A 24,150-nucleotide genomic window follows, 5' to 3' on the forward strand; every position below is an offset into this window, starting at 1 on the left:
CGGGGGCGGCGGGGGGAGGGGCGGGGGCGCCGTCCCGCTTCGGGGGCCCGCCGCTAGGGGGCGTGCGGGATCGAGGAGGGGGGTGCGGGATGCTGATGCTGAACTGGCCACGCTGGGAGGGAAGAAGAAAGGGAGGGCAGGGAGACTCGAGGACGGCCGGCCTCAGCCAGGCCGAGAATGCCATTTGCCCGGTGGTGGGCGCTGGGCGACCCCCGGGCGTGGACGGCGCGGGGCCGCGGGGCGCGCGGGATGAGCCCCACGGCCGCTGGCACGTTCTTGCTCACAGGTTAGTGGCCTGCGCGCGGTAGGGAGGTCCCGAGCCCCGCAGGCCGCCGCCTGCCCCGCCCCCGCCCGGGCTCCGGGCGCCGGGCGCGGCCTGGGAGGGAGCGCCAGCCCCTCGTGCGGGCCGAGGCGCCCCTCTCGCGGGGGGCCCAGGGCGTCCCCCCCCCCCCCGAAGGCTGGACCCCTGGCCTTGTCGTCCCCGCGCGCGCCCCTCCCTGGCCCCCGGCCTGGCGCCCCTCCCCCGCCCGCGCCGGGCCTCCCCGACGCCCACAGCCCGGAGCCGGGGGTCGCCGCCCCCCGTTTCTGGGGCGGGGGCCGCTACCCCGCAGCCGGGGGCTCTGCGGCCGCGTGCGGGCCGGAGGAAACGGGTGTGGACCTGCGGTCGGCCTTGCACACGCACATCTTCCCCACCCCCCCATCTCTTTTTTTTCTAAAAAAAAATCTGACCGGCAGAGAGAGAGCGCGCGCCCCAAAATGGGACATTGCAACCGCCGCGTTCACCCCTCGGTGCCCGCTCGGTCCTCGGGCAGGGACGCGGCGCCGCAGCCGCCCAGGGCGCCGAGGTCAGGCTCGGCCGGGCCGGGGGCGCCGCGCGCACGCTTTTGGGAACGCGGAGACAACGACACACAGCTGCGGGTGCTCGCGGGGCGCTCGGCTGGCCGCGCGGGCGCTGCCCTCGCGCTGCCCGCAACGTCGCCTTTCCCGCGGGGCGAAATCGTGCGGGGCGGCTGCGCGCGTTCAGGCGCGGGCGCCCGAAGGCTGGCGGCCCCGAGGGTCTGCGCGGACACGCCGGGGTGTTGTACGTCAGCCCAGAGCAGGCGGGTTCAGGCCTCCGCGCGCGTTCGCATCCACGCACCGCCCGGTGTCGGTGGGCCCAGGGGAAGGACTAGGGGCGCGGGGGCAAACCCGCAGGGTCTGCGGCTGAGCCCGCTTGGCTTCGCACACGCGGGCCGGGGCGGGAACGGCGCCTCGGCCGCCGCGAACCCCCGTCCTCTGTGGAGATTGCGCGTGAGGCGCGGCCCGCGGGCGTGGGAGCCAAGGCCCGCAGGGCTCCCACAGCGGGAAGCCGCGCTTTGACCAGGTGCCTCGGGACGTGGCCTCCCAGGCGCTTGACCCGGTTCTCTAAGCTGGACTCGGTCCAGGATCTCTCAGGTTCCTAAGGCGACTGCTCCGCGCCGCGGCTCTGACAGACTCCTCGCCGATTGTTGTGTTAATCCCAAATTACTTCACTGAGGTGTTAGCGGATTGACATCTTTTTTTTTTTTTTCCCCTAAAAAGTGAGATTAAAAACCAGTGTAGATGGAAAATAGGGAAAATTCAAACTTAAGAAATCTACCCCAAGACCTTCAAAGTTTGAACCAGTTTGTGTTACTCATTTCAAAATATTAATTAGGATTTTTTGTAAAAGAAAAAAAAAGTTTTATTAGTATTTTGTTACCCTAATGGTAATCCCTGCCTATTTTATTAAATCCCAGGGAAAACACCTAGAAAACGGTAAAAAAGAAAATGAAGATCACCTGTAACCTCTTTACCCTGTGGTAATGCCAGTGAAGACCATAGTGTTTCAGACTTCTCTGTGCATCCACAGATTCTCGGTGACACATATTTTCATAGGGTTTTGTGTGTTTCATAGGGTTTTGTGTGCTTATACTTTCTAGAAATTAAAACTGGGATCCAGGTAACTCAGTCATTTGCTTTCCAAATCCCTTTAAATGTCAGGCACCGTTAAATGTGCAGTTTTCTTTCAAGGAGATAGTATCTGTGGACGTTTATAATTAAAATTTCAAATAAACAATTTCAGTATCTGTAGACGTTTATAATTAAAATTTCAAATAAACAATCTCAGTACATAAACATTTAAAACCGCAAGACAATAGCATTTCTTCTGATCCCACTGTTCTAACAAACAGTTATCGTTTTGGTACATTTCCTTGTGTTTTCAATTCCACTACATAAAAAATTCACTTTGTTTAGAATTTTTGCATGGAATAAGTATCATCTGTAGGTAAATAGTTTAGATAAAACAACTTTGTTTTCTAGATCAACAAAACAATATTAAAAATAAAAACAAAAAGACTAATAGGTATTTTAGATAACATTTTTGTGTTGTCTCAGACAACAATAGCAACTTAAATAAAAAATAGCCAAGAATTTTTAACTTTTAAATTTTAATATATGAGTGAATTTCGGATTTTCTAAGATACTTGTTCCTAGTATTCACTATTTCTTATCCGTTTTGCACATGCAATGCAAAAAGAGGTTAATGGATCAAATAATAACTGGGCTTTGTGTTTTGACGTTTTATCCATTTTTATAAGAGTTTGCTGCGGATGTATGAAGCTGTTGATTTATCGCCTACATTAAACTTCCAGCATGATATGAAAACGGTGTTTCAAAGAAAAGTGGGATTTTCATTTATCAAATAATAACTAGGCTTTATAGTTGGACATTTTACCTGTTTTATGACAGTTTTCTATGTATCTGTGAAGCTGTTGATCCCCCTCATGTATCTAGCTTAAGTTCTAGGATGGTAGGAAACTTGTATTTCAAAGCAGAAATAGAATTTTCACATGTCAAATAATTGCACTTTGTGGACATTTTATCCATTTTTTACTGACAGTTTGCTGTGGATCTTTGAGCCTGCTGATTTATCATTTACATTAGACCTAATTTCCAGCATGGTAGGTAAAATTTTTTTCTAAGCTAGGAAGAATTTTAAATTGTCAAATAGTAACTTGACTTTGGATTGATCATTTTATCAATTTTTGACAGTTTGCCATAAATCTGAAAGCTGTTGGTCTACCTCATGTGTTAAACATAGCTGAGTACAGTAGACAAATTGTATTTCTAAGCAGAGTGGAACTTTCATTAATCTCACAAATACGGAAAATAGCAAGGAACTACGATCAGGAAAGAACTGGTTAGAAACAACCTCAAAGAGACAAAGATAACATTTATCTAGTTTCTAGCAATAGTTTTCCACTGATGAAAATCATGCTTTAATCAGAGTACTGAGGCAGTTGAGAAATCCTCACTTGCAAAAAAATTCTCAACTATTCAGATTACTTGATATTCTCAGTGCTGTACTTATGGATTACATTTTTTCCCATAACAGCCAGCCACTTGGTTCTTGGTTTCTTTTTCTTTTTTCACTAATTGTCCACACTTGCTCTACCTAATCCCTTAAAATGTACCCTTCCATGTTCTCTATTGTAAACGCCTAAATGGGTGTCCTGTCACCTCATTTCCTACTCTTAGTGTCAACTGTGTGTCTATGTAAATAGGTGAAATAGGTATATATGACTGTTGCAGATTCTTGGGGTGGAGAAAGAAAGTCCCTTCACATTTTGCTCTCTTTTAGTCCAGAGCTTCATAGAAATGTCAGCAAGATGACTTTTTTTCTTCCCATCCTCTCCAGCAGAGATGTGCACACACACACATGCACACACCCTCCAGGATTTTTCTAGACTTCATGTTTCAATTCTTGGTTTCCCATCTCCCTGATTTCCTGAAACATTAGGCCTGAAGCAACAATGCAAAATTAAAAAAAAAAATAGGCAGGTGTTTCTAGGGATCAACAAGTCTCTTCAGAAGACCGCTTTTCTGTTTAGGGTTTGCAGGTTAGTAGGATCAGATTCAGCCTCAGTGCTCTGAAAGCTCTTTCTCATGGATTGCTTCCAAGCCAGAGTCTCTCTACATAATTTCCAGTGTCTTGAATTTTAAAACTTTATTGAAGACAGTCTTGAATAAAAAGCAGCAAACAAAATTGCTAAAACAGTGTCCACTGACTGCTGCTAGAACAAGCATTTTCACAGAGGCTCCGGCCCTTCCACACTTTGTTCCGCATGCACACATATTTTGAAATTACCGTAATTTTAATCTATGTCAATATTTTATACTTAGTTTTGAAAGATAAGTGAGTCTGACTTTCAGCAAAGCGTTTTTGAAGGCTGCAGCTTGCTCTTGGGTGTGAGGTGGTGTGTAGACCAGCAGGATTGCTGTGTGAACCCAAGGCAGGCTGAACAAGCCCCCCGCCAGGTGTGGGGGTCACTGGCTGTGAGTCAAAGAATGATCCCTGTAGGGTCACACAGCTTTGCCCTGGGTCTTTTCTTCCTCAATATTTGTATGAATTACTCAGATGAAGGTCTAGGAGCCTGGTCTTAAAATCCATGGGTGGCTCTGAAAAGGATAGCTGTTGCGAACAGATTACAGAATTTAGAGCTAACACTATTCAAATAGCTGCAATGCTGTGCTGAAAGCAGACTTTGCAGCAGCAAATGCATCCTTAGCCATCGGTGTGGAAGAAAGGAGGTGACTTTGTATGGTGGCAATTCTTTAGGGAAAAGATGGTTAATATGAACCAGCAGCATGAGATGACTGCAAAAAATAAATAAATTCAGAGTTTGACTCTGGTAATAGTAAAGGATCCATATGTCCCAGAAATTAATAGTACGCAGCTCTAATCAGCCACATCTGTAGTCTTGTGTCCGTTTCTGACTGTCACATTTAAAGAGAGACATTGACAAATTAGACAACTTCCAGAACAGTCCGTGGGGGTGGGAAAGGGTCTGGCAGTCCTGTCATGGGGGTATCCTCAAAGGGTCTGGCAGTGTTTAGCTGGAGGAGTTGCGGGCGCTCTTCGTTTGCTCCTGAGAGCAGCGCTGGCCTCAGCGGGTGAAAGGCACATACTTCAGCTGGAAACCTTTCTAACAGTGCAGCACAAGTAAACTTTCAAAAGATAATCAGAAATAGTCACATTTCTTGCAATGAATCTTTCATTTGAAGGGCATGGTAGGCAGAGATACCTCTGATGGAAACATTTTATTGTTTCTGAAACACTAGAAAGAAAGGTCCTGTTGTATTGCAAGTTCATCTCTTACAACTTGGAAATAGCTGCAACAGAGTAATTTAACTTATTTGCTTCTCCCCCCCCCCCCCTCCTCCATTTCAAACATGAACATCTGAGAAGAAAACAAGATGTATATTTTTTTCTGCTCCCTGCGCAGTGCCCTGACCTTAACATGCAACTTTCCAGGGGTTTCCTGCTTTCTCTGCAGTCTTCGCCAGCAGAGTTGCGGATGCTGGGGGCGCCCAAAGTGGAAGGGAAGGCAGGCTGGCTGCCGGCCGGCTGCTGACTACAGGCTGCTGGCTGCTTGCTGCCCGGCCAGAACAGCTCAGTCCTTGGCTGCTCCTTCCCACAAGGGGGAAACACGGGAAGTTCTGCCTTTTGCGAACCCCCCTCTTCTTGCAATGCTTCAGAGTTACACTTTTTAGCTTTTTAATAGCAAAATAAAACCTTGCCCTGGAAAGGAACAGTTTCCCCATTGCTCTTCTAACTTCATTCCATTTCAGGCTAGCCTGGTTTCTCACTACCTAGGGGCCACATTTTCAGTGTCTCAAGCATGCCTTGGGGCAGATTTTTCTTTTCTGTTTGTCCATCTGCCCGTTGATTGTTTCTCTTGACTATAGTATCTGACTTTGAAAATGTGATTGCTCAAAGGGAGTTTGAGGAGTACCCATGACTTCCATCCTGAACCCCACTTCCAACACCACTGAAGCCATGCTCACCCTGGAGCCTTGCAAACTGTGGGGCTCTGCCACAGGAGGTGTGGAAGAGAGACCTTTCTGACCAACTTCTTCTGCGGCTTTCACTCCTGCCTCACACCCAGAACTTTCTCCCGCACCCTGATTGTTAGATCAGATATTCAGTCACTCTTACTCTGTCCATGCTAAGTATATTTTTAATGTTGAACAACGTTCTTCTTTCCTTATTCTCTGTATGGTTTACAGAAGTGCCATGCACTTTTGTGGGGTTGCAAGAGTGCACTTGGCTGCTCGGGATGGCTCACTTCCCGGTGGTGCCGGGTGCTGCAGACGTTCCTGGGCTGAGCTCGTATTTCTGAGAGAGAAATGTTCAAAAGTGAGGTCTTGGCTTGTCAACACTCACCTGATCTGCAGGCGGCTGCTTGCAGTTCCTTGAATGCAGTGTTCGCTTTGCTCTCGTGTTTGGGAAGAAATAATCCCCGTGCTTACATTTTAAAATTTAAAAAAGAAGTTACCTTGGGAAATAAATCAGTAGCACCAAGACATTAGTTGCTGGTGTGATTATTGTTATATCTCAGGAATATTAGTGTGTTAATAAAAGCTAAAGTACTGTTCTTAAGTCACTCCAGTAGAATGTTTGTTTTTTATATCTTCATCTGAGGATATTTATGCCAGATTTACTCAGTAACCGTTGAAATGTATTTTATTATTTAAAAATCACTCATCTTTAGCACATCTCACTTTCTGTCTAATTGCCTTAGACTAATCAGATTTTTATAATAGAGCTTTGGCATCGTGTGCCACGGGAATCACCACGGCATCTGCTGTGGCATAGAAGGCAGACTCTTTTCTGATAAATGAAGCCGCTCATTTCAAAAATATTTGGCAATTAGTCAGCCTCAGTGTAAATTGTTTCCCATTCGTTAGCTTTTGCCTCACTCATCTGGTCACCACCTTGATTATCATGGAGATTGGGGGTTTACTGTGAATTTGAAAGAGGGGACCACAGTTAATTTTCCTCTGGCAGCTAAAATGCACTATTATAGTTCCATGGTTCTTCAGCCAGTAGGCTTAGGCGTACAATTGCAATTTTACCTTGGAATGCAGAAGAAGAACAAAAAATTAGCCTGGACATTTTTGTTTTTGTTTTAAGTTCTCTCCTTAGCAAATTAATGTTTCTCGCCATTTGGCAAAATGGCATCGAGTTTTCTCTCCTATGAAATAGTCAATGTACAGCTTTAACATTCTTCATTTTCTATAGTTACAGAGTTTATTCTAATCAAAGACTGGTGCTGCGGCAGTGGAAGCCGAGCAGGTTGCTACATGTGTTTATCTGAATCTGAAATGCAAGATGATTTTGTTCTAGCCGGTTCACTTATAGAAGTTTATCTCACAGATACACTGATGAAAGTGCTCCAAGATACAGATGAGAATGTGTACTGCAGTTTTGGTGGTCGCATGACAAATGGTGAAAAAAACTTGGTCATGTGGATGAATTAATAATTCTTTTGTTCATTCATTTTTGGGGGACTATTGACTAGATTTGAGACCCTGTGTTAGGTGCTGGGGAATTCACAGTCCCAGCCAGAATAAGCGTTTTACAATAGTAGAATTGACAAAGATTAATTAAGTAATCTTTTTTGAAGATTAATCTTCATAGAGATGAATCAAATGGTACATACAGAACTGTGCGTTTAAAAATTACAGTACATGGGACAGACTCTACTAGAACTTCTGAGTAAGGCTCTGGCCGGTGGGGGAGGCGGGGAGAAGTGCTATGGTATAGGAGTTGCAGGAAAGGATTAAAAGCTTTGCCAAGGAGGGGTAAATGGTAGTGAGGTTAGGAGAAAAGGTGTATTTGGAGTGAAAGGGAGCACTTACTGGAAGCCCTGGGGCAGGTGGAGAATGGCAAGTAGAAAGTGCTGACAGTTCTATGCACTGGGGCTGGGGTCCTTGAGCAAATTTTGCAGGACGTGGTGGACCACCTCAAAGAGTTTATTCTTTAAGGGAAGACCAAGGGGAATCTTAGAAGGGGTTTAAGCAGGACAAGATCAGATTTGCATTTCAAAAAGAGCCCTTTAGCGACTTTGTGAATAAAGAGTTGGAGGAGTCCAAATGGATGTGGCTGACCAGTGTGAAGGCTGCATTTGTCATCCAAAATAGAGGCTGTGACCTCCTGGGCGAGGGTGAGGGTGGCGAGAGGAAGACTAGAGGGACGTTTTGAGGGGTGAAAAGCAGCAGGAGTGTGTTTGGATTGAGTTTGGGATGGAGTGTGCTGGGAGGTGACACGAAGGGTGATTTTTAGATTTCTGACATCTGCATTAGGGCACGTGGGGAAGCCGTTCACAGGATACAGAGCGCTGGAAGAGGGACAGAGTTTAGGGGGTAGATCATGCATCCTGGATGGGACAGGCTGAGTTTGAGGAGATGATAATCCGATGGTGATTGAGGCACACAACAGAAACTTGGACCACCTTCAAATGTGGAATCGGGTAAAGATGTTCAAGATACACTATTCAAAGTGGAAAAGGTGGGGTCATATTATGTAAGAAAAGAGCATGATGTGTGTATGTCTGTGTGTATGTGTAACACGTGTTTGCATCCACATAGGATGTGAAAAGATGCAAAGACAATATTAAGAACAGATACTATTGTGGTAGCATTGGCCAAACGGCAATGGGGATGTGAGAAGGGACCTTTATATTTCATACCTTGCTGATTCTGCTACTACAGTGCATTATAATGAGAATGTACAACTTACTTATGAAGGAAAGGGAAGGCAGTGTAAAGCAAGCACTTAATATGAGAATTTCTTTTTCAGGATTTCCTTCTATGGAAAGATCATGTAAGCATTCTTATGTTTTTCATTTAGGATAGAAATTTTCCTTACAGCTTTAGTTCACTAACCCAGTAGCTCCTCAGTACACTTTGCCTTTTAATCCCTTTCCACTAGACTGCACTGTTACACTAGATTTCACATAGCCTATATCCTATTTTGTTTTCTGCTTTTTGCTAATTTTATTAATTGCAAAACTGTGCAAAGTTTTTGCAGAGGACATTAAATTATAATGGTGCACATATCTACTGAATGTATTATGGATCCTTTTTGTTAAAGATCACACTGGGACTCCTTTCTCTGTCCAGATAGAGTGCAAACACATATGGACCTTTGCCGGCTCTCGGAGCTGGGAACACAGACTGTAGCAGCAAGTGAAAACCAGCATGTCCTGTATTGGACATTTAACTGTCCATCCAGTTCTGATAGTGTGTTTATTGCAAAGTTGAATCTTGTGCATGTGGCTTTTTTTTTTTTTTTTTTGCTTTTGTTAACATTATTTCCTTGAAACACATACCCAAGAGTTAGGAGAGTCAGAAAATAGGAATATCCATATAATTCATTTCTCACTCCCTGTGGCTTCCTTCCAAAGAGTAAAACAGCATGCAATGGTTCATGCTGGGAGTGAGGACTTAGCCAGCTGCCCCTTCACAGCCTGTGAGAGCCCCGTGGTGAGGTTTGGTCAGAGCCCTGGGCTGAAGCCCCTGCCCACAGGTACCATGCGGCATCCTTTGCTGTGCTCTGCCAGAAATAGCACTTTTCCTGGGTGTCACAGTTACAAAGTGAAAAGAGAAGCTTGCTATCTAGTGCCTATTGTAATGACAACCTTTCCTTTTTCACTTGAAGATTTATTCTTGAAAATAAACATAGTTAAAGAAATTCAGAGTTTCCTTCAGGTGCGTTGAAGACGAAATGTGGCTCTGCCCAGGTCTTGAAGACATCATTACGTGCCCTGAACTCCTCTCAGGGTCTGAGTGTGCTGGCTCACGTACTACTCTCAGTGCCTCCAGCATGCAGGCAGTGTTCTTGTCCTACAGAGGAGGGGACTGAGACGTGCAGATATTAGATAACCTGTCCAGTGCACAAGACCTGGGAGTTGAACCCAGACACTGTCCTGAGAGACTCTTACAGGCCACTGGAGACTTTCTGTATTTCAGTTTCCTTTTACTTCAAAGCTTCTTATCTCTTAACTTTCCACCCAGCTTCTACTAAAAAATTATAAAAATCCAAATCATTTCTAATTGCGTTAAATAATTACTCCTGTCCTGCCCAGCCTGCCGGCATTTCTGTTTAATCAGAGTTTGGAGGCTGCTGCTTCCGCGTGCTTGGTTTGAAGTCTTCTCTCAGGAATATCTTTCCGTGACTCTGTCCAGAGATTGGGGTGGACAGTTCTCAGCAGATCCTTTTTTTCCTCATAGTCTCTGACTCACTTTCAGCTTTCCTCTTTCAGTGAATTGTTCCGAGGGTTGATTTTGTTTTGGTTACACATTGTGTGTGGGATTAATTTCTACTGCATAGCAGTAGTGTTGCTTTGTTGCTAGCTGCTTCTCATCCAGGAGTCAGGCGCAACTGATTTCTTCCTAGAAAGAAAAATAAATTCTAAAAGTTTTCTTCCCTCTGCTAGACAGATGACCTGGGCCAACTTAACATCATTCACTAAGACTTTATCCTATCATTGTAAAATGAAACTAATACTGCCTACTTCACATAGCTGATATAAGGATGAAGGTAATTAATATGCATTAAAATCTTTAATGTAGTATCTGATAACTTAGCACTCAAAATATATTGGCTAACAATATGAATTAATGGTCAGCTAACACTTTTTGGTGAGGAAGATAGGAAAATAAATTTCTAATAAAGAAAGCAATTTTGAGAGCATGAAGGAGAGTTGCATAAAGGAAGGGAAATGGAATAAAGTAGAGGGTCAGGGTACAGCATAGTGACTGCGGTACAACAAGAAAAAAGGCAATGTGGGAGGTGTGAGCTGTGTATCCAACTTCTGAAAACAGTCTTCAGAGGCCTATAGAGTAGAATATGAAAAGAGACAAATGACGCAGTGGACAGAGAAAGACTTGACAGTTTGGATCTAAGGTGAGTGTGTTAATCAGATTAAATTTCATTGGGCATATCTTGCTATTTACTTGGACAGTGATGTCTGAGTAAGTTACTATTTATTATTTCTATCCCTTGACATTCTGATTAGCTCATCAGCAATCAGTCACTATTCATAGCTTTTCAATTGCTTTTATTTAATAGCAAGCCCCTTCCTCCCCCACTCTGCAAATTATTCAGGTTGGAAAAGAGTAATATCTCTTTCAAGAGAGCGTTCCCCAGGCCAGATGAAATGTGGTCATGCTGCTACAAGACTCAAAGTGAGTCACAGAATCAGAGGACAAACTTTGATAATTGTATGGTTTCTAGGGAAGTTGGGGGCATGCCAGCCACCTCTGGATGAGGAATTGGTTATGTTGTGCTCAATGATACCTTGGCGCATTGTGTGAACACTGTCTTAGTTTGGCTGTGTAAACACAGGAGGCATGTTATTCATTGCTTTTGTGCTTATGAACCAGAGCAAAACTTACAGGCAGGTGCAGTTGCAGCATAGATGATCATGAAGCTGGTGAGCACTGGGGTGCTCTTCCTTTTAGATTGCTGAGAATAGTCCATATATTTGGAGGAAATCCAAGAACCAGTCTATATGGGTTGACATACTAGATTTCATCTTGAAAAGCTGTGAATAAGATAAATATTTTACATATTGAGTCATATTTGCACATTCTAAGGAAGTTTATTCTCAGAAAAAGAAAAAAAAGACCTTGGGCTTTTTCTGATGAAAACCTCCAAAATGGTAGCTTTTTCCAGTGAGCAATTTGCACTTGCCAATATATACATCACAGTACTTTTCCATACCAGAAGTTAATCAAGTAGTTCTATGATTTTAGACACACAATTAAAAACAAATAGTTATTTCCATATTATTGAGATTTCTCCCTCAAGGTGTGGGACTTGAATGTTTAAGCAGTAACAATGTCTGTGGCATTGCATCTTGCATTGTCCAGTGAGTTGAACCTAAAAAGCTATTCTTCTGTTGAGTTTCATTGAACTTCAGTCCTCTGTGGTCCAAGTGAAACTTTGTATGGATGAATATGAACTTTTAAAAAATGAATGTGCTCAAGGCAACGTTGACTTTAAAAATAGAGTGCCAACTATAGGACATATCTAAACCATTTTACCCTGCCTCTATTTTTGAACAGTTGAGGCACCAATCAAATATATTTTTGAATCCTATAATAGCCAACTAGACTGCCCTTCTATAGGACTTAGGAAGAACAAGCAATGATATATTGGTTCACCAGCCAAGGACATGTAATGGTGTTAAATCTGATGCTCCATTAATCAGATTCTCAAATCACAAATCTAAGACAAAAATTCCATAGACTTGAACTTATTCTAGTAAAGCCTCTAAATCATTTAAAGTACATATGGGTGGTACTGTCTGTATAACTCTGAACAGTTTTTCTTAATGCACAATGTAGTGTAAGAACCCCTGCAGTAGCATAAAGGAAGCAGCAACACAGGAGCTGTCAGGGCACTCAGCCCCTTCTTCATGGTCACTACGCAGTCTGTGCGGAAGTGAAGATTTCTAGAGAGAACTTACTTACCTGCAGAATTTACCCCATTCTGCTTCCAGATTAAACCTCCATACTCTTCCAACATGCTAACATTCATTTGGTTTGGAAGGGATAGAATTAGACAATACATGTGAAAGTACCTTGCTTGGGATCTGGTGATATGAAGCAGTTAAAATCTAAATGTTGTTTGTCACATCCACATACTCTTGGAAAGTTGTAGAGAAGAATTTGTCCACCTGCTTCCTGCCTGACTAGGTCAGAATTTTCCACTATGCAACAGTGACATGTAGGTTCTTGCAAATTGGCTGTATCTGTACACCAGTTGGAGGTAGGAATGGGTAGGGTTCTTGGTTCTGAGGTCAGCCCTGCATTCGTACATATCATGAGACTCAGATGAATGTCCTGTGATCCTTTGAGTTCTACAGGTGTCCTCTCTCAGTCTTTTTGGGTTCACAACCGTGTGTGAAAATCACCTGATGAAACTGTGGAACCCAGCTACCTACAGTTTCCATGCTGGAGTCACGAATATAGGTTTTAAATACTTTGTTATGTGGTTTTGGGTTGTGTGTGAATATGTATTATTGAGGAGCTGCCCAGGTGATGCTTATGTGACCAGCATGTTGCTTTTGGAGCCTAGCAATCAGGAGGACCCCTGAGGAAGGGGACTATTAACAGTTCTGACCCTGTTTTAGCTAGATTTGAAAGTACATAATTTCAGTTATTAAATGAACCAACCATTTATTAGGCAAACCATTCATAAGATTGATCATTTTGTTGACAAAACTAGTGTACTTGGGTTTACGTATGTAAAAAAATTGAGTACCAATTGAGTAGCTTATTTGGTGCTAGAGCCTTTGATTTCCACTGATATGTGTCATTAAAATGATCAGCTAAGGTTCTGTTTATTTGTTTTTCATAATATGAGTTTTGAAGTATATTATTATTGTTTTTCATTTTAGAAGCGAGCTTGGTATTTCTAATAATTTAGTTTAAATTCAGTGTTTTACTGAAGATTCAACCTGAAAATATACACATTTCACCTTTAATTTATTAAAGAGGGAAGTTCTTTTCACATTGTTTGCTGTACCCCCCTCAGTGTTCTCTGTCCTCCACTGTCCTTACTCATTCATGAAGTACTTTCTTTTCTTGTATGTAAAGTAAACCCATGGTCCTACCCATTCTCCTTGTTTCTTGGACTGCGTTTCTCAGTTATGCTCCTTTTGTTTGTCCTTATTATCTATTTCTCCCCTTAAGTTTTCCCTCAATTTGTGTATGGAGTCTAAGTTTCCCCATAGTAAAATAACCAGCCCTGCTCTCCGCCTTGCTATGCCTCAGTTCATTGCGTGACCTCTTTGCTTCCCTATTCTGGACACTGTTCCTGGAAGATTGACTGTGTTTACTGCATCCACATCTTGACCTTTTGCAGTTTGGCCTCTACTCCACTTTCAAGGAGTCACTAGTAACTTCTCGGTTTTCAAATCCAGCGGTCTTTTCTAAGCCGTTACCCTCTTTGACCTTTCCGCAGTAAGTGAGGATGTTGATCACTCTTGTTGACATCTTTCTTCCATATCTGTGACACTTCAGACTCCGTTTTCAACCTCTCTGATGGCTCTTTCCCTGTTGAATCATCCTCTACTGTTGATACATAAATGTGTTTAATAAAATACTCTTGTCTTTGTTGTCCCTCCAACTTTTTGTACATTCTTTGATACTCCATTTCAGGGCCAGGAGTTAGGACACATTTATGGGGTAGACTGTGTGGGATTCTTGGCTGAGCTGAACCAAGGGGAAGCTTACCTGCGATGGCCAGTAGAAGGAAGAAGAGGATGGAGAGCCAACGTCATAGTCAGAAAAATGGTTCCCAAGTGTATCAAGTCAGAAAGGCAGCGATGAAAAATTTGGGAGTCAACACTGAGATTGGTGGTTTGGGTGATAAGAAACATAGTAGAAGAATGAATCAAGAATGTGGTGTGTATGTTCCCCCAGTTGCTTTCTCAGTGGAGACCTAATAGGTGTCACCTGAGTGCATGGTATTTTAAGGCAAAGTTCTGGGGCTGTGGTTTTCACAATGATTTCTCTGGAGAAGGTCTTCAAACCTATGTCTGAAGCCCTATTACAGTCTTAAAAGGAAGAGCTCTATGTCCATCTTCTAAGGTGGGTTCACCTGGATGTCCACCTGGTACCCTAAATGTAACATGTCACCAATTAAATTTATCATCTTTCTCATGAAACTTCTATTTTGGGGTTCTTCTATTTATCACTGTTCTCCATCACCCGATGCTTCTTTCAGCCCTACTTCCCTGGTTGGGAAGAGTGTTGTCAGTAATGTCCCCGTGGATCCTTGCGACTGGCACCATCATCTCTTTCCTGTTGTTTCAACCCGACGGCTATCTGCACTGCTGTGATAGCCCCTGTTTAGGTTCCTTTAGCCCCAGTCCTATTCATCACTGCCAGTATCGTGTTTCCAAAACTCCACTGTGAATTTAAAACATATTTAAACTTAGCACAACATCCTTAGAGAAAATTGCTTGCCCCTCAGCGATCTCATAGTATTTGTGCTTTTTACCATTATGTGTATAGTTGTTAATGTATATGCGTATTTCTGTATATAACTGATCAGTCACCATAGATTGTAAGCTCCTTGAGGAGCGAGAATTGCGTCTTATTTACCTTCTATCCTTATGTATTTCTTGTATTGACTGTCAACAAATATTTGCTGCCTGAAATTAAACAGCTAATTGGGCTGGAAAGAATCTGACCCCAGTTTAATAGTAGGTGATTTGTGATAGTGATTTTAATTTGACATTAATTTCATTTTTTGTGTATTTGTTTTATTCTGAAAAGCATTTTTATTAAGCTATGCTGATGGCATAAATGGAACAGTTAACTGGAAGACCAAACAGGCCAGCAATTTTACTATCAGCAGAAAAATGGCTGATGGGAAGAAAGATGGTGAGTTTAGGTTATAAATCTAAATCCCTTTTGGGAAGTCAACTAAATGTCTGCTTCCAATATTTCTTTTGCTTTTTTCAGTCATGTGCAGTTCTTCTTCTTCTTCTTCTTTTTTTTTTTTTTGATAAATGAATCTAGAAAGAGTAATGTTTTTTTAATCTTCTAAAACTTCTGATCCTCTTTGTTCTTAATTTTTTTTTTTAGTTTTTTTTTCCTTTGTAGCTTTGCCCTTTTTTCAAACTAAAAATTATCCCTGCATTTTTAACCCATGTTGCCCCTTATCCAGTCAATAGTTTGTCACTTATAAAAAAATGTCCCGGTGTGGTTATTCTAACAATTTATTGATAACACTGAAAAACATCAAGAAGTACATTTAAAATCTATCATTTTATTTTTTAAAAAATTTTATTTATGTCAGAGGCAGAGACAACCAGACATACAGAGCTCCCATTCACTAGTTTACTACCCGAACACTGTAAATCCAGCAGACAGGAACAGTAATGCAGGTCTCCCACAAGGGTAGCAGGGAACCACCTACTTGAACAACCATTGCTATCTCTCAGGGTCTGCATTAGCAGAAAACTAGAATCGGTAGCAGAGGCAGGACTGGAATCCAGGCACTCTGATATGGACTATAGGCCTCCCAAGGCCCACCCCATAACACAAGTCATTTTAAAACAGCATCTATGAACCTTAGAAAAATTGTCATAAGATTTCTGGCTAATTTTGAATTACTTTTATTGCAAAAAACAAATTACATTTTGTTATTAAATATTTACTGGAAAGATGACTTGAGTCTTCAGGGATTGATCCTTTAGAATTTTTCTTCCCTGTTTCTGAGCATGTCCATTAGTAATACTCTAGGACCTTTGGACTGATGTATTTAATTAAAGAAAAAAATCTTACCTACCCATTAAAATACTGGTTATTTTTAAGATTAACATTACAAATTTTCACTTGGTATTTCTTGAGTGTTTAGTTCAATGATCCTTCCTCCTTTTCCATATACAAAGTATCTGGTCATGAACATTAGCAAAATATTAACCTGGTTTCTGTAACTTTGAGGCAGCTGAAGTGTCTATAAAAATAGTGTTATTAAGATATTCTGGGGCCGGCGCCGCGGCTCACTAGGCTAATCCTCCGCCTTGCGGCGCCGGCACACCGGGTTCTAGTCCCGGTCGGGGCACCGATCCTGTCCCGGTTGCCCCTCTTCCAGGCCAGCTCTCTGCTGTGGCCAGGGAGTGCAGTGGAGGATGACCCAAGTGCTTGGGCCCTGCACCCCATGGGAGACCAGGAGAAGCACCTGGCTCCTGCCATCGGAACAGCGCGGTGCGCCGGCCGCAGCGCGCTACCGCGGCGGCCATTGGAGGGTGAACCAACGGCAAAAGGAAGACCTTTCTCTCTATCTCTCTCTCTCACTGTCCACTCTGCCTGTCAAAAATTAAAAAAAAAAAAAAAAAAAAAAAAAAAAAAGATATTCTGGGGGCCGGCGCCATGGCTCACTTGGTTAATCCTCTGCCTTGCAGTGCTGGCATCCCATATGGGTGCCAGGTTCTAATCCTGGTTGCTCCTCTTCCATTCCAGCTCTCTGCTGTGGCCTGGGAGGGCAGTGGAGGATAGCCCTAGTGCTTGGGTCCCTATACCCACGTGGGAGAACAGGAAGAAGCATCTGGTTCCTGGCTTCGGGCCGGCACAGTGCGCCGGCCGTAGCAGCCATTTGAGGGGTGAACCAATGGAAGGAAGACCTTTCTCTCTCTCTCTCTCACTGTTTAACTGTGCCTGTCAAAATAAAAAAAAATTAAAAATTAAAAAATAAAATAAATAAAAGTTATTCTGAAAAGGACACTAATTTTATGTGACAAAATGGCCGTAATGCTAGATCAAATCTTCTGGATGCTTGTAGTAGGTGGAATTCCTGGATTATCTCATGTTCTTTATACAATTGTGAGGTTGTAATTACTTTTTTTTTTTATTTTATTTTTTTTGACAGGCAGAGTGGACAGGGAGAGAGAGAGACAGAGAGAAAGGTCTTCCTTTTGCCGTTGGTTCACCCTCCAATGGCCACCGCAGTAGCGTGCTGCGGCCGGCGCACCGCGCTGATCCGATGGCAGGAGCCAGGTGCTTCTCCTGGTCTCCCATGTGGGTGCAGGGCCCAAAGACTTGGGCCATCCTCCACTGCACTCCCTGGCCACAGCAGAGAGCTGGCCTGGAAGAGGGGCAACCGGGACAGGATCGGTGCCCTGACCAGGACTAGAACCCGGTGTGCCGGCGCCGCAAGGCGGAGGATTAGCCTAGTGAGCCGCGGCGCCGGCCTGTAATTACTTTTTTATAGATAGCATCAAATTATTCAGCTAGAATCCTTTATCTTCAGAACCATTTCACAATGGGGCAAAGCTTCCCACCATTTCTTCTCTGTTGTCTTTGAAGTAAACCCACAAATGGCATTTTTAAGAAATTTCCATAGCTGATATCTATAAGAGAACAGAATTTTGTAATAGTTTCCCTTAGAAAGATCACAGAAATTTGCTTGAAAAAGCACTAGAGGCAGATATCCCAGGATCTAAGCCCATGGTTTCATAGTCCTTTTCCCCATAGCCTCTTGAGATATTTCCAGCAGTTTCTTAACTCAGCTCCTTTCATGGTGTCACCCCTGAGAACCATTATCCACAGGTTTCCTTAATCAGAGTGAAGGCCTTCAGCTTCTTTGGCATATCCACTCTTTCTATTTTTAATCTCTCACTTGTTTTCAACCCCAAGTGTCCCTCACTGCTGTAAGCTAGGCTGTGTTTCTGCTCTGTCAGCTCCAAAGAACTGAGGACCTGCCCGGGCTCCTGCCTCCCCACCTGGGATCTCCATGAACTCTTCCTCTGGATTCGATTCCATCTTTCACTCAGCTGCATTCATCTGTCCCCTCTTCTTCAGTTTCTTCTCCTTAATTTTGGTTTCTGTCACTTCTGGATTCTCTTGGCATGTTCCTTCTGTTCCTGTTTGACTTGCCTATAGAGTCCAGCTGGGTCATCAATTCTGGAAATGCATTCCAGGATCTTCACATAGCAGCCCGTAACTCCAAGAGGTCCTGGTATCTTCCTGTCTCAGACTTCATACTCCTGTTGGACCTCAAACTGATTTTATCCTGGGGACGTGAAAGATGACTGTGGTTCTCAAAATGGAAGTGGTCAGTCCATATTGAATCTCCTGACATAACTATGTCAGATTATCACCTTCTCTTATTTCCTCACTTTCTCTTCATCTCACTGTTAGAGTCACCTTGCTTCCTGGTCTCATCCTGTTTAAGTCCTATCATTACAGTTTTATGTTATTAACATGCCTTTTACAGAGAACAGTTAGTTTTATCAACTGTATGAAAGGAATTGTTTCACCACTTTCAAAATTAAAGTAGCAAATAGGATTAGCGTGTTGGTCAAGGCCATTTTCAATGCTCTTTAATATCAAATGTTCTTGAGATATTCTTGACCATGAATCCCCATCATCTCTTTTTAACAATTTCAAAAGAGCAAAAAAGAGTATAGTGAAATAAATTTAGCAATTATATTTTGTGTAACTTTCTTTTAAAATAGCATTCCAGTTCTTAACTAAAGCAGTGAGATAGATCTCTCTGTGGCAGAGTCCGAGAAACTTCAGACTAACACATTTGTTATCGTTCTGCATCGACACAGACTAAGTGGTTGCCAGAATCAGAAAGAACACTCCAGATATGAATTATTTTTCCTTTTTCTTGGGATAAGGGTAAACAATCTAAAGTTACCCCTGGAGTGATTTAAATAAAAGGGAGTAAGGTTTCATGTTCATATGCTCCACTTAGGTACACATCTTCACTTCACCTTTCTCACTTTAAGATAGTTCACATTTTAAAATTGGGTAGAATTTGAAACACCTTAGGTTGAATGGTGGCCTTCATTGTGTTCTTCCTGTGAAACTAAAGCAAAGTCAAAATACGTGTCCTGATTTCCTAAGTATTTTCAAGCTAAAGATTAAATTTTAACTGAATATGTGTTGACATGAAGTAATATTATACTCTGGATAATGCGATAGCATTTTCTTCTACCATCTTAAAAGAAGCTCCTCCTTGGCTTACTGAGAGTCATGGGATGGTATGACTTGCCCATGGAAGCAGCTCTCTAGATGACTGCTTTCCCCTGTGATTGGAGAGGAACAGGAAGTGCCCCCTGCTGAAAACATGTGTTCTTTACCTGTGGAGAATGGTGAAGTAAAGAACAGAGTCACAAAGTCCAGGACTTTTAAGCACCATCTACAAGAGATACAAGGTTCTCCTTCTGAGCTTGGACTGTGAGGGCTGAAATGTCTCCTTTTCTAATCTTCAGGTATTTTTTTTTCCTTAAACATGAGTGTTGAAAAATCTGATTGCATTTCTTTCCAGTTGTGCAGTGTAAATAAGGAAACCTGTGAAATAACAGAGTAAACCTGGATTATTTGATCAAATTCAGATTTCTTATAAAATAGTGAAAAATATTTAAGAAAAGGAAGGTGTTACTGCAACATGATAAGCTTACTGTAATGGTAGAATATACAACCACCAAACGCATTATGTTTTCACATTGGTGAAATACATGACTATTCTAGTTCAAGTCCCTCCTGGATCTTCCTCTTACTTGTCCTATAGGCTTGGCCAGTTGTTTATTCCTGATGGCTTCAGTTTTGTCATTTATGCGACAAAATGAAAGACTGAACCCTCCAGGACAACAAATGCATGCCAAATCTGACTGGTAATAACTGTCAGGAATCCGGGTTGGGCAGGACCCTGAGGCCATATCCAGGTGGGATATAATGTTGTGATCTATCTGTTAATAGAGAAAGCTATCTGACATGTCCAGACAGGATGACATCTAAAGCCCTTTTCAACTGTACAGTTGTGTGAGACTAGGCTTATCGATCACCAATTAACAGGCTTGCAACCTCTTTCCAATTGACATTTAAGGGAAAAAAAGAAAAAACATGTGATCATATAATGATCAAGATATTTAATTCCAGTTTGGGAAAACTAAAGTGGCTTTGGTTGGGGGAAGAAAAAAAAATCTCCGAAGGAAACCCTGCTAATTTTTTTTTTATAGAAAAAGATCCAAGTAGTGGTTTCTCTCCCATCTCAAAGAAAAGCGGCCATATCTCTTAGAGAAATGAAGTTTTCAAAGACTATCTAATGCTGTCCTTGTGATGAATTCCACAGCCTAGACATGGACTATCTGTGACTGAAACAACAACAATAGCTGCCCACCACCAAATGAATGGCCTGCAGTACTTTGATGTTGAGTAAACCCAAAGGTGAAGGGCAGTCAGCTGAGAAAAGCTTTTGATTCAGAGCCAAGATTTATAAAGTTGGATTGATAAAGCACAAGGTAAATCTTTCTTGTGAAGAAAGAAAACACCTGGCTAGATAGGAATATCGCTTAAGATATTTTTCTGCAGCAATTAGCTGGTTTAATAATTAAATTCCAATTTGACTACAGTAATAAGATGTTAGAAAATAAATTAGGAAGGAATCCATAAATATATCAGACTCTGAAAACCCTGAAATGAGACCTTTTGATGCAGAGATAGCAAATAAGATTCATTTCTTGTAAATCAATTACAGTGAATTGATAGCCGCTTCTTGCAATGCTGTATATAGAGGGACGAGTCCATAATGAGCCTTTTAGCTGTTAAACCCATAAAGTGTAAGTTCAGTAGTCTTATTTTTTCTGCCAATCCTTAAAATTTTTAATTGTCAAGTATGATTCACACCTAATTGCTTAGGCAAAATTTTATTTTATTTTATTTTATTTTATTTTATTTTAAGTAAGTACCAGTGTTCAGTACTCTGTGTCCAAAACACATTTAAAAGTCTTTGACATCATTCTTATTCATAGTTTTTCTGGAGAATAGTTACGATGAAGGTGATACTGTGAACCGTGGGTAAAGATGCAATATCTTATTTCAGGAATCTGGACTCAGTTAAAGCACCTTTGTGATGTTCCTTAATGCACAGCTTTCATCTTGAAACTGAACATGAGAGGGAAATTGACAAAATGTAAATGCCTTCAAAAACAGACTTTAATCCCTTATTAATAAGTTACTTATTAGTTATAGTATCTTATGACATTTTAGTCTGATTTAAATATTGCTTAGGGTAGTGTATCATTTAATCCATAGATCTCTTTGTTTCAATTATGCAGTTTATTTCCCACATACCAGATATGTAAGAACTTATTTTAAACAGCACATTAAATCCATTTTGATTTGACAGTTCATGTTTGTCTAATATATGGGTTGAATTAAGACTTCGAGTTGCACACTTACTTATTTCTGAATGTATTTCATACACTGAGCTTATGCTGCTATCACCAAGAAATGGCTCAATCTCAGTTGTAGTAAGATCATCTATGCAGAAATGTGCTGTGTCAATGAGGAAATATGCCACAAAGGGTCCTAAGACAGCCAGGATAGATGCTGCAAATGCAGGCTTCTGCTTCTTATATCTAGCAGATCTCCATGTGCACAGAAACAGCACGTATTTACTCTGACTTAGAGGCGCAATCCACCTCATTTGGAAGCCTCGTTTCTAAACCTGCATCGGATTAATAACAGCAAATTGGAAGGGACAGAGAAGCTGCTATAGGAAGCATACTGACAGCAGTGAGAAATGACAGCTGACAGCTTGTCGACAAAGGAGAAAACAGAAAATCTATAAAACACACAACCTTAAAAAGCATTAGCAGAGTGAGGCCCGCCGGTGTGATTGGTAAATGACAAGGCAACCAAACAGCCCATAAGGGCATCACTGTATAATACAGCAGAGTGCAATAATTGATGTGCAAAATGAGGATCTTATGCCATCATGAGAAAGAGTTGACCAGTGAGAAATCAGTTCCTTAAAATGATTCATTCCAAGGGATTCCTGGAACACTGAAATTTTACTATATCCTTATAAACCTAAAAAAATTAGAAAATAATAAAATTTACAGACACTTTAAGGTGATTTATGTGTCGCTGCAGTCATAAGGTAGATAAACACATAATGGGTACCTAATAAAAGTCACCTAGATGTGAATGTTGACAATACTTTATGACGTTCTTCTCAAAGATTTCCAAGACTGATGGCTTTAAGATTTAAATCAAGCTGGAACTTGCAGGGTCTCACATCCAGGGGCTGTTTTATCTTTTTAGCCACATAATTGATCTTGGTGATGCAAAAAAAAGGGGTAAGTGTTCTGTGGACTCTTGTAGCAAAAGGACCCAGTGCAGGTGCCTGTGCCGCTTAGAATAGGCAGTGTGGCAGTTGTGACATCATGAAACATGGATTCATTAGCAATGGTCTACCACAGTGCCTTCAAAATTTACTGTTTACTGAATACATCCAAACTTACTTTTGTTTTTAGCTAATTGCAAGTAAGTGTACAAATGCACACCCTTATATCTTTGTCATGAAGGCAGAAAACGTCCAGTGGACTATTAGTAAAGGAAGACAGGACACTATTTAGCTGGCATGAAGTCCCACATTATTGCTGCTGCAATCACAGGCTGTTATTTGATTCTTGGCTCTGTGCTGTCACATAATATACAGCAGTTAAAATGCTTTGTGCGTTCTATATCCTATGACTAAAAGATACAGAGAACCGTTTTGTGAACAAGATTTTGGTAGCACGGTGATGAGGGACAGTGGAGCTGCGTTTAGCAGGGTGAAATAATGATCCCAGCTCCTTGCTGATGTACCCTTTTGGTGTTTCTCTACTCATATATGTGTTTTTCCAATAAAAAATGTTGTCTTATGATTACTTCAGAATTTTTTAAAAAATTCTTTGCACATCTAGTTATCCTTGCTGCTTGAAAATGATATTGTTGATTCCCTGTGGGTGAACTTTTGGTTTAATTGTTTTGTCTATTGATGGTGATAGATTTGCACAGACTTAGTCACACATTGGCTTCCAGTTTCATTTGTATCCAGTGGCATGTGTTTGCAGAGGGAATGGATTTGCAGCCGTAGAGGATTGCACAAGCGGCGCTACACAGAGAGGCCAGGCCCTGCGACCTAGGCTCGATTAGCATGGCACCGTACATATGTAGATTTCAGAGATTATTAGATCTTCCTGTTGTGGATTCTTAGAGTGCTTTGATTTAATTTTCAAGACTTGCTCTTAAGGAAAACAATATGTTTCCAGCTCGTGGTTTGTGAGTACCAGCTAGGCATATGTGAGTGCAACATGTGTTAGCTGTTAGTAGCTGCGTCTGTGGATGTTGGTGCAGACCCTCTCCACATTACTGATACAGTTTATGTTTAGAACAAGAGCCTAGAGCTGCAAATTCTCCATGTCATTTGCTGTTTTTGAAAGGAAGCATAGGTGTAAATACTGCCCAAATAGCCCCTGTTGAAGAGCTATTTGATTTGCAAGTAACACATGGGAAAGGGAAAGGGAAGGGTACTTATCTGAAATGGTGTGTGGGTACCCATAATTTAAACTGATGCTACAGAAAGGAAGTATTATTTTCACAAACAAAACATAGTGGCTTAGTCATTTTCCATTTCTAGATGATGAATGTGTCATACATCTGTATCATGTTTTTATCCAAAATGAATGGCATACTATACTTAACGTGAGGCAGCCTTTACTGTGGAGTTGCCTAGGTAACTGACCAGCAAGTATGCAGTTCAACAGATTGAAGGAAGGCAATTGAGTCCACATGAATAAAGGAATGTGTATGTCATCTTAAAACCCAGGAGGGCCGGGGTAGATTGCGACTTTGCTCTGTAGATGGCAAAAATGTTTTTTATGAAAGCAGAAACAGGTATTCTATACTGGTCTTTGTAGTGAGACGATGTGGAGTGGCAGGTTCCCTTTAGTGGTTCTACTTTCTACCCTGGGAAGGGCTGGCTGTCAAGAAAGTAGATTC

The 24,150-nt window shown here is 42.0% G+C and overlaps 1 protein-coding gene across 8 annotated transcripts in view; it reads left to right on the top strand.

The window, feature by feature from the left end:
• The first annotated feature begins 118 nt into the window (after positions 1 to 118).
• SGCE (sarcoglycan epsilon) overlaps positions 119 to 24,150 on the top strand; it is a 71,481-nt gene continuing 47,449 nt past the window's right edge. For 3 of the 8 annotated variants that reach the window (XM_062178875.1, XM_062178876.1, XM_062178877.1), the window contains exons 1-2: positions 119 to 286; positions 15,142 to 15,249. In XM_062178875.1, the coding sequence (XP_062034859.1) occupies positions 178 to 286; positions 15,142 to 15,249 (217 nt within the window). In that variant the 5' untranslated portion in view covers positions 119 to 177. The remainder of the gene's footprint in view (positions 287 to 15,141; positions 15,250 to 24,150) is intronic. The other 5 variants (XM_062178879.1, XM_062178880.1, XM_062178881.1 and 2 more) reach the window with 3 other exon arrangements.

Source organism: Lepus europaeus, chromosome 20 (genome assembly GCF_033115175.1).
Source record: "Lepus europaeus isolate LE1 chromosome 20, mLepTim1.pri, whole genome shotgun sequence".
In the NCBI taxonomy this organism is placed as follows: domain Eukaryota; kingdom Metazoa; phylum Chordata; class Mammalia; order Lagomorpha; family Leporidae; genus Lepus; species Lepus europaeus.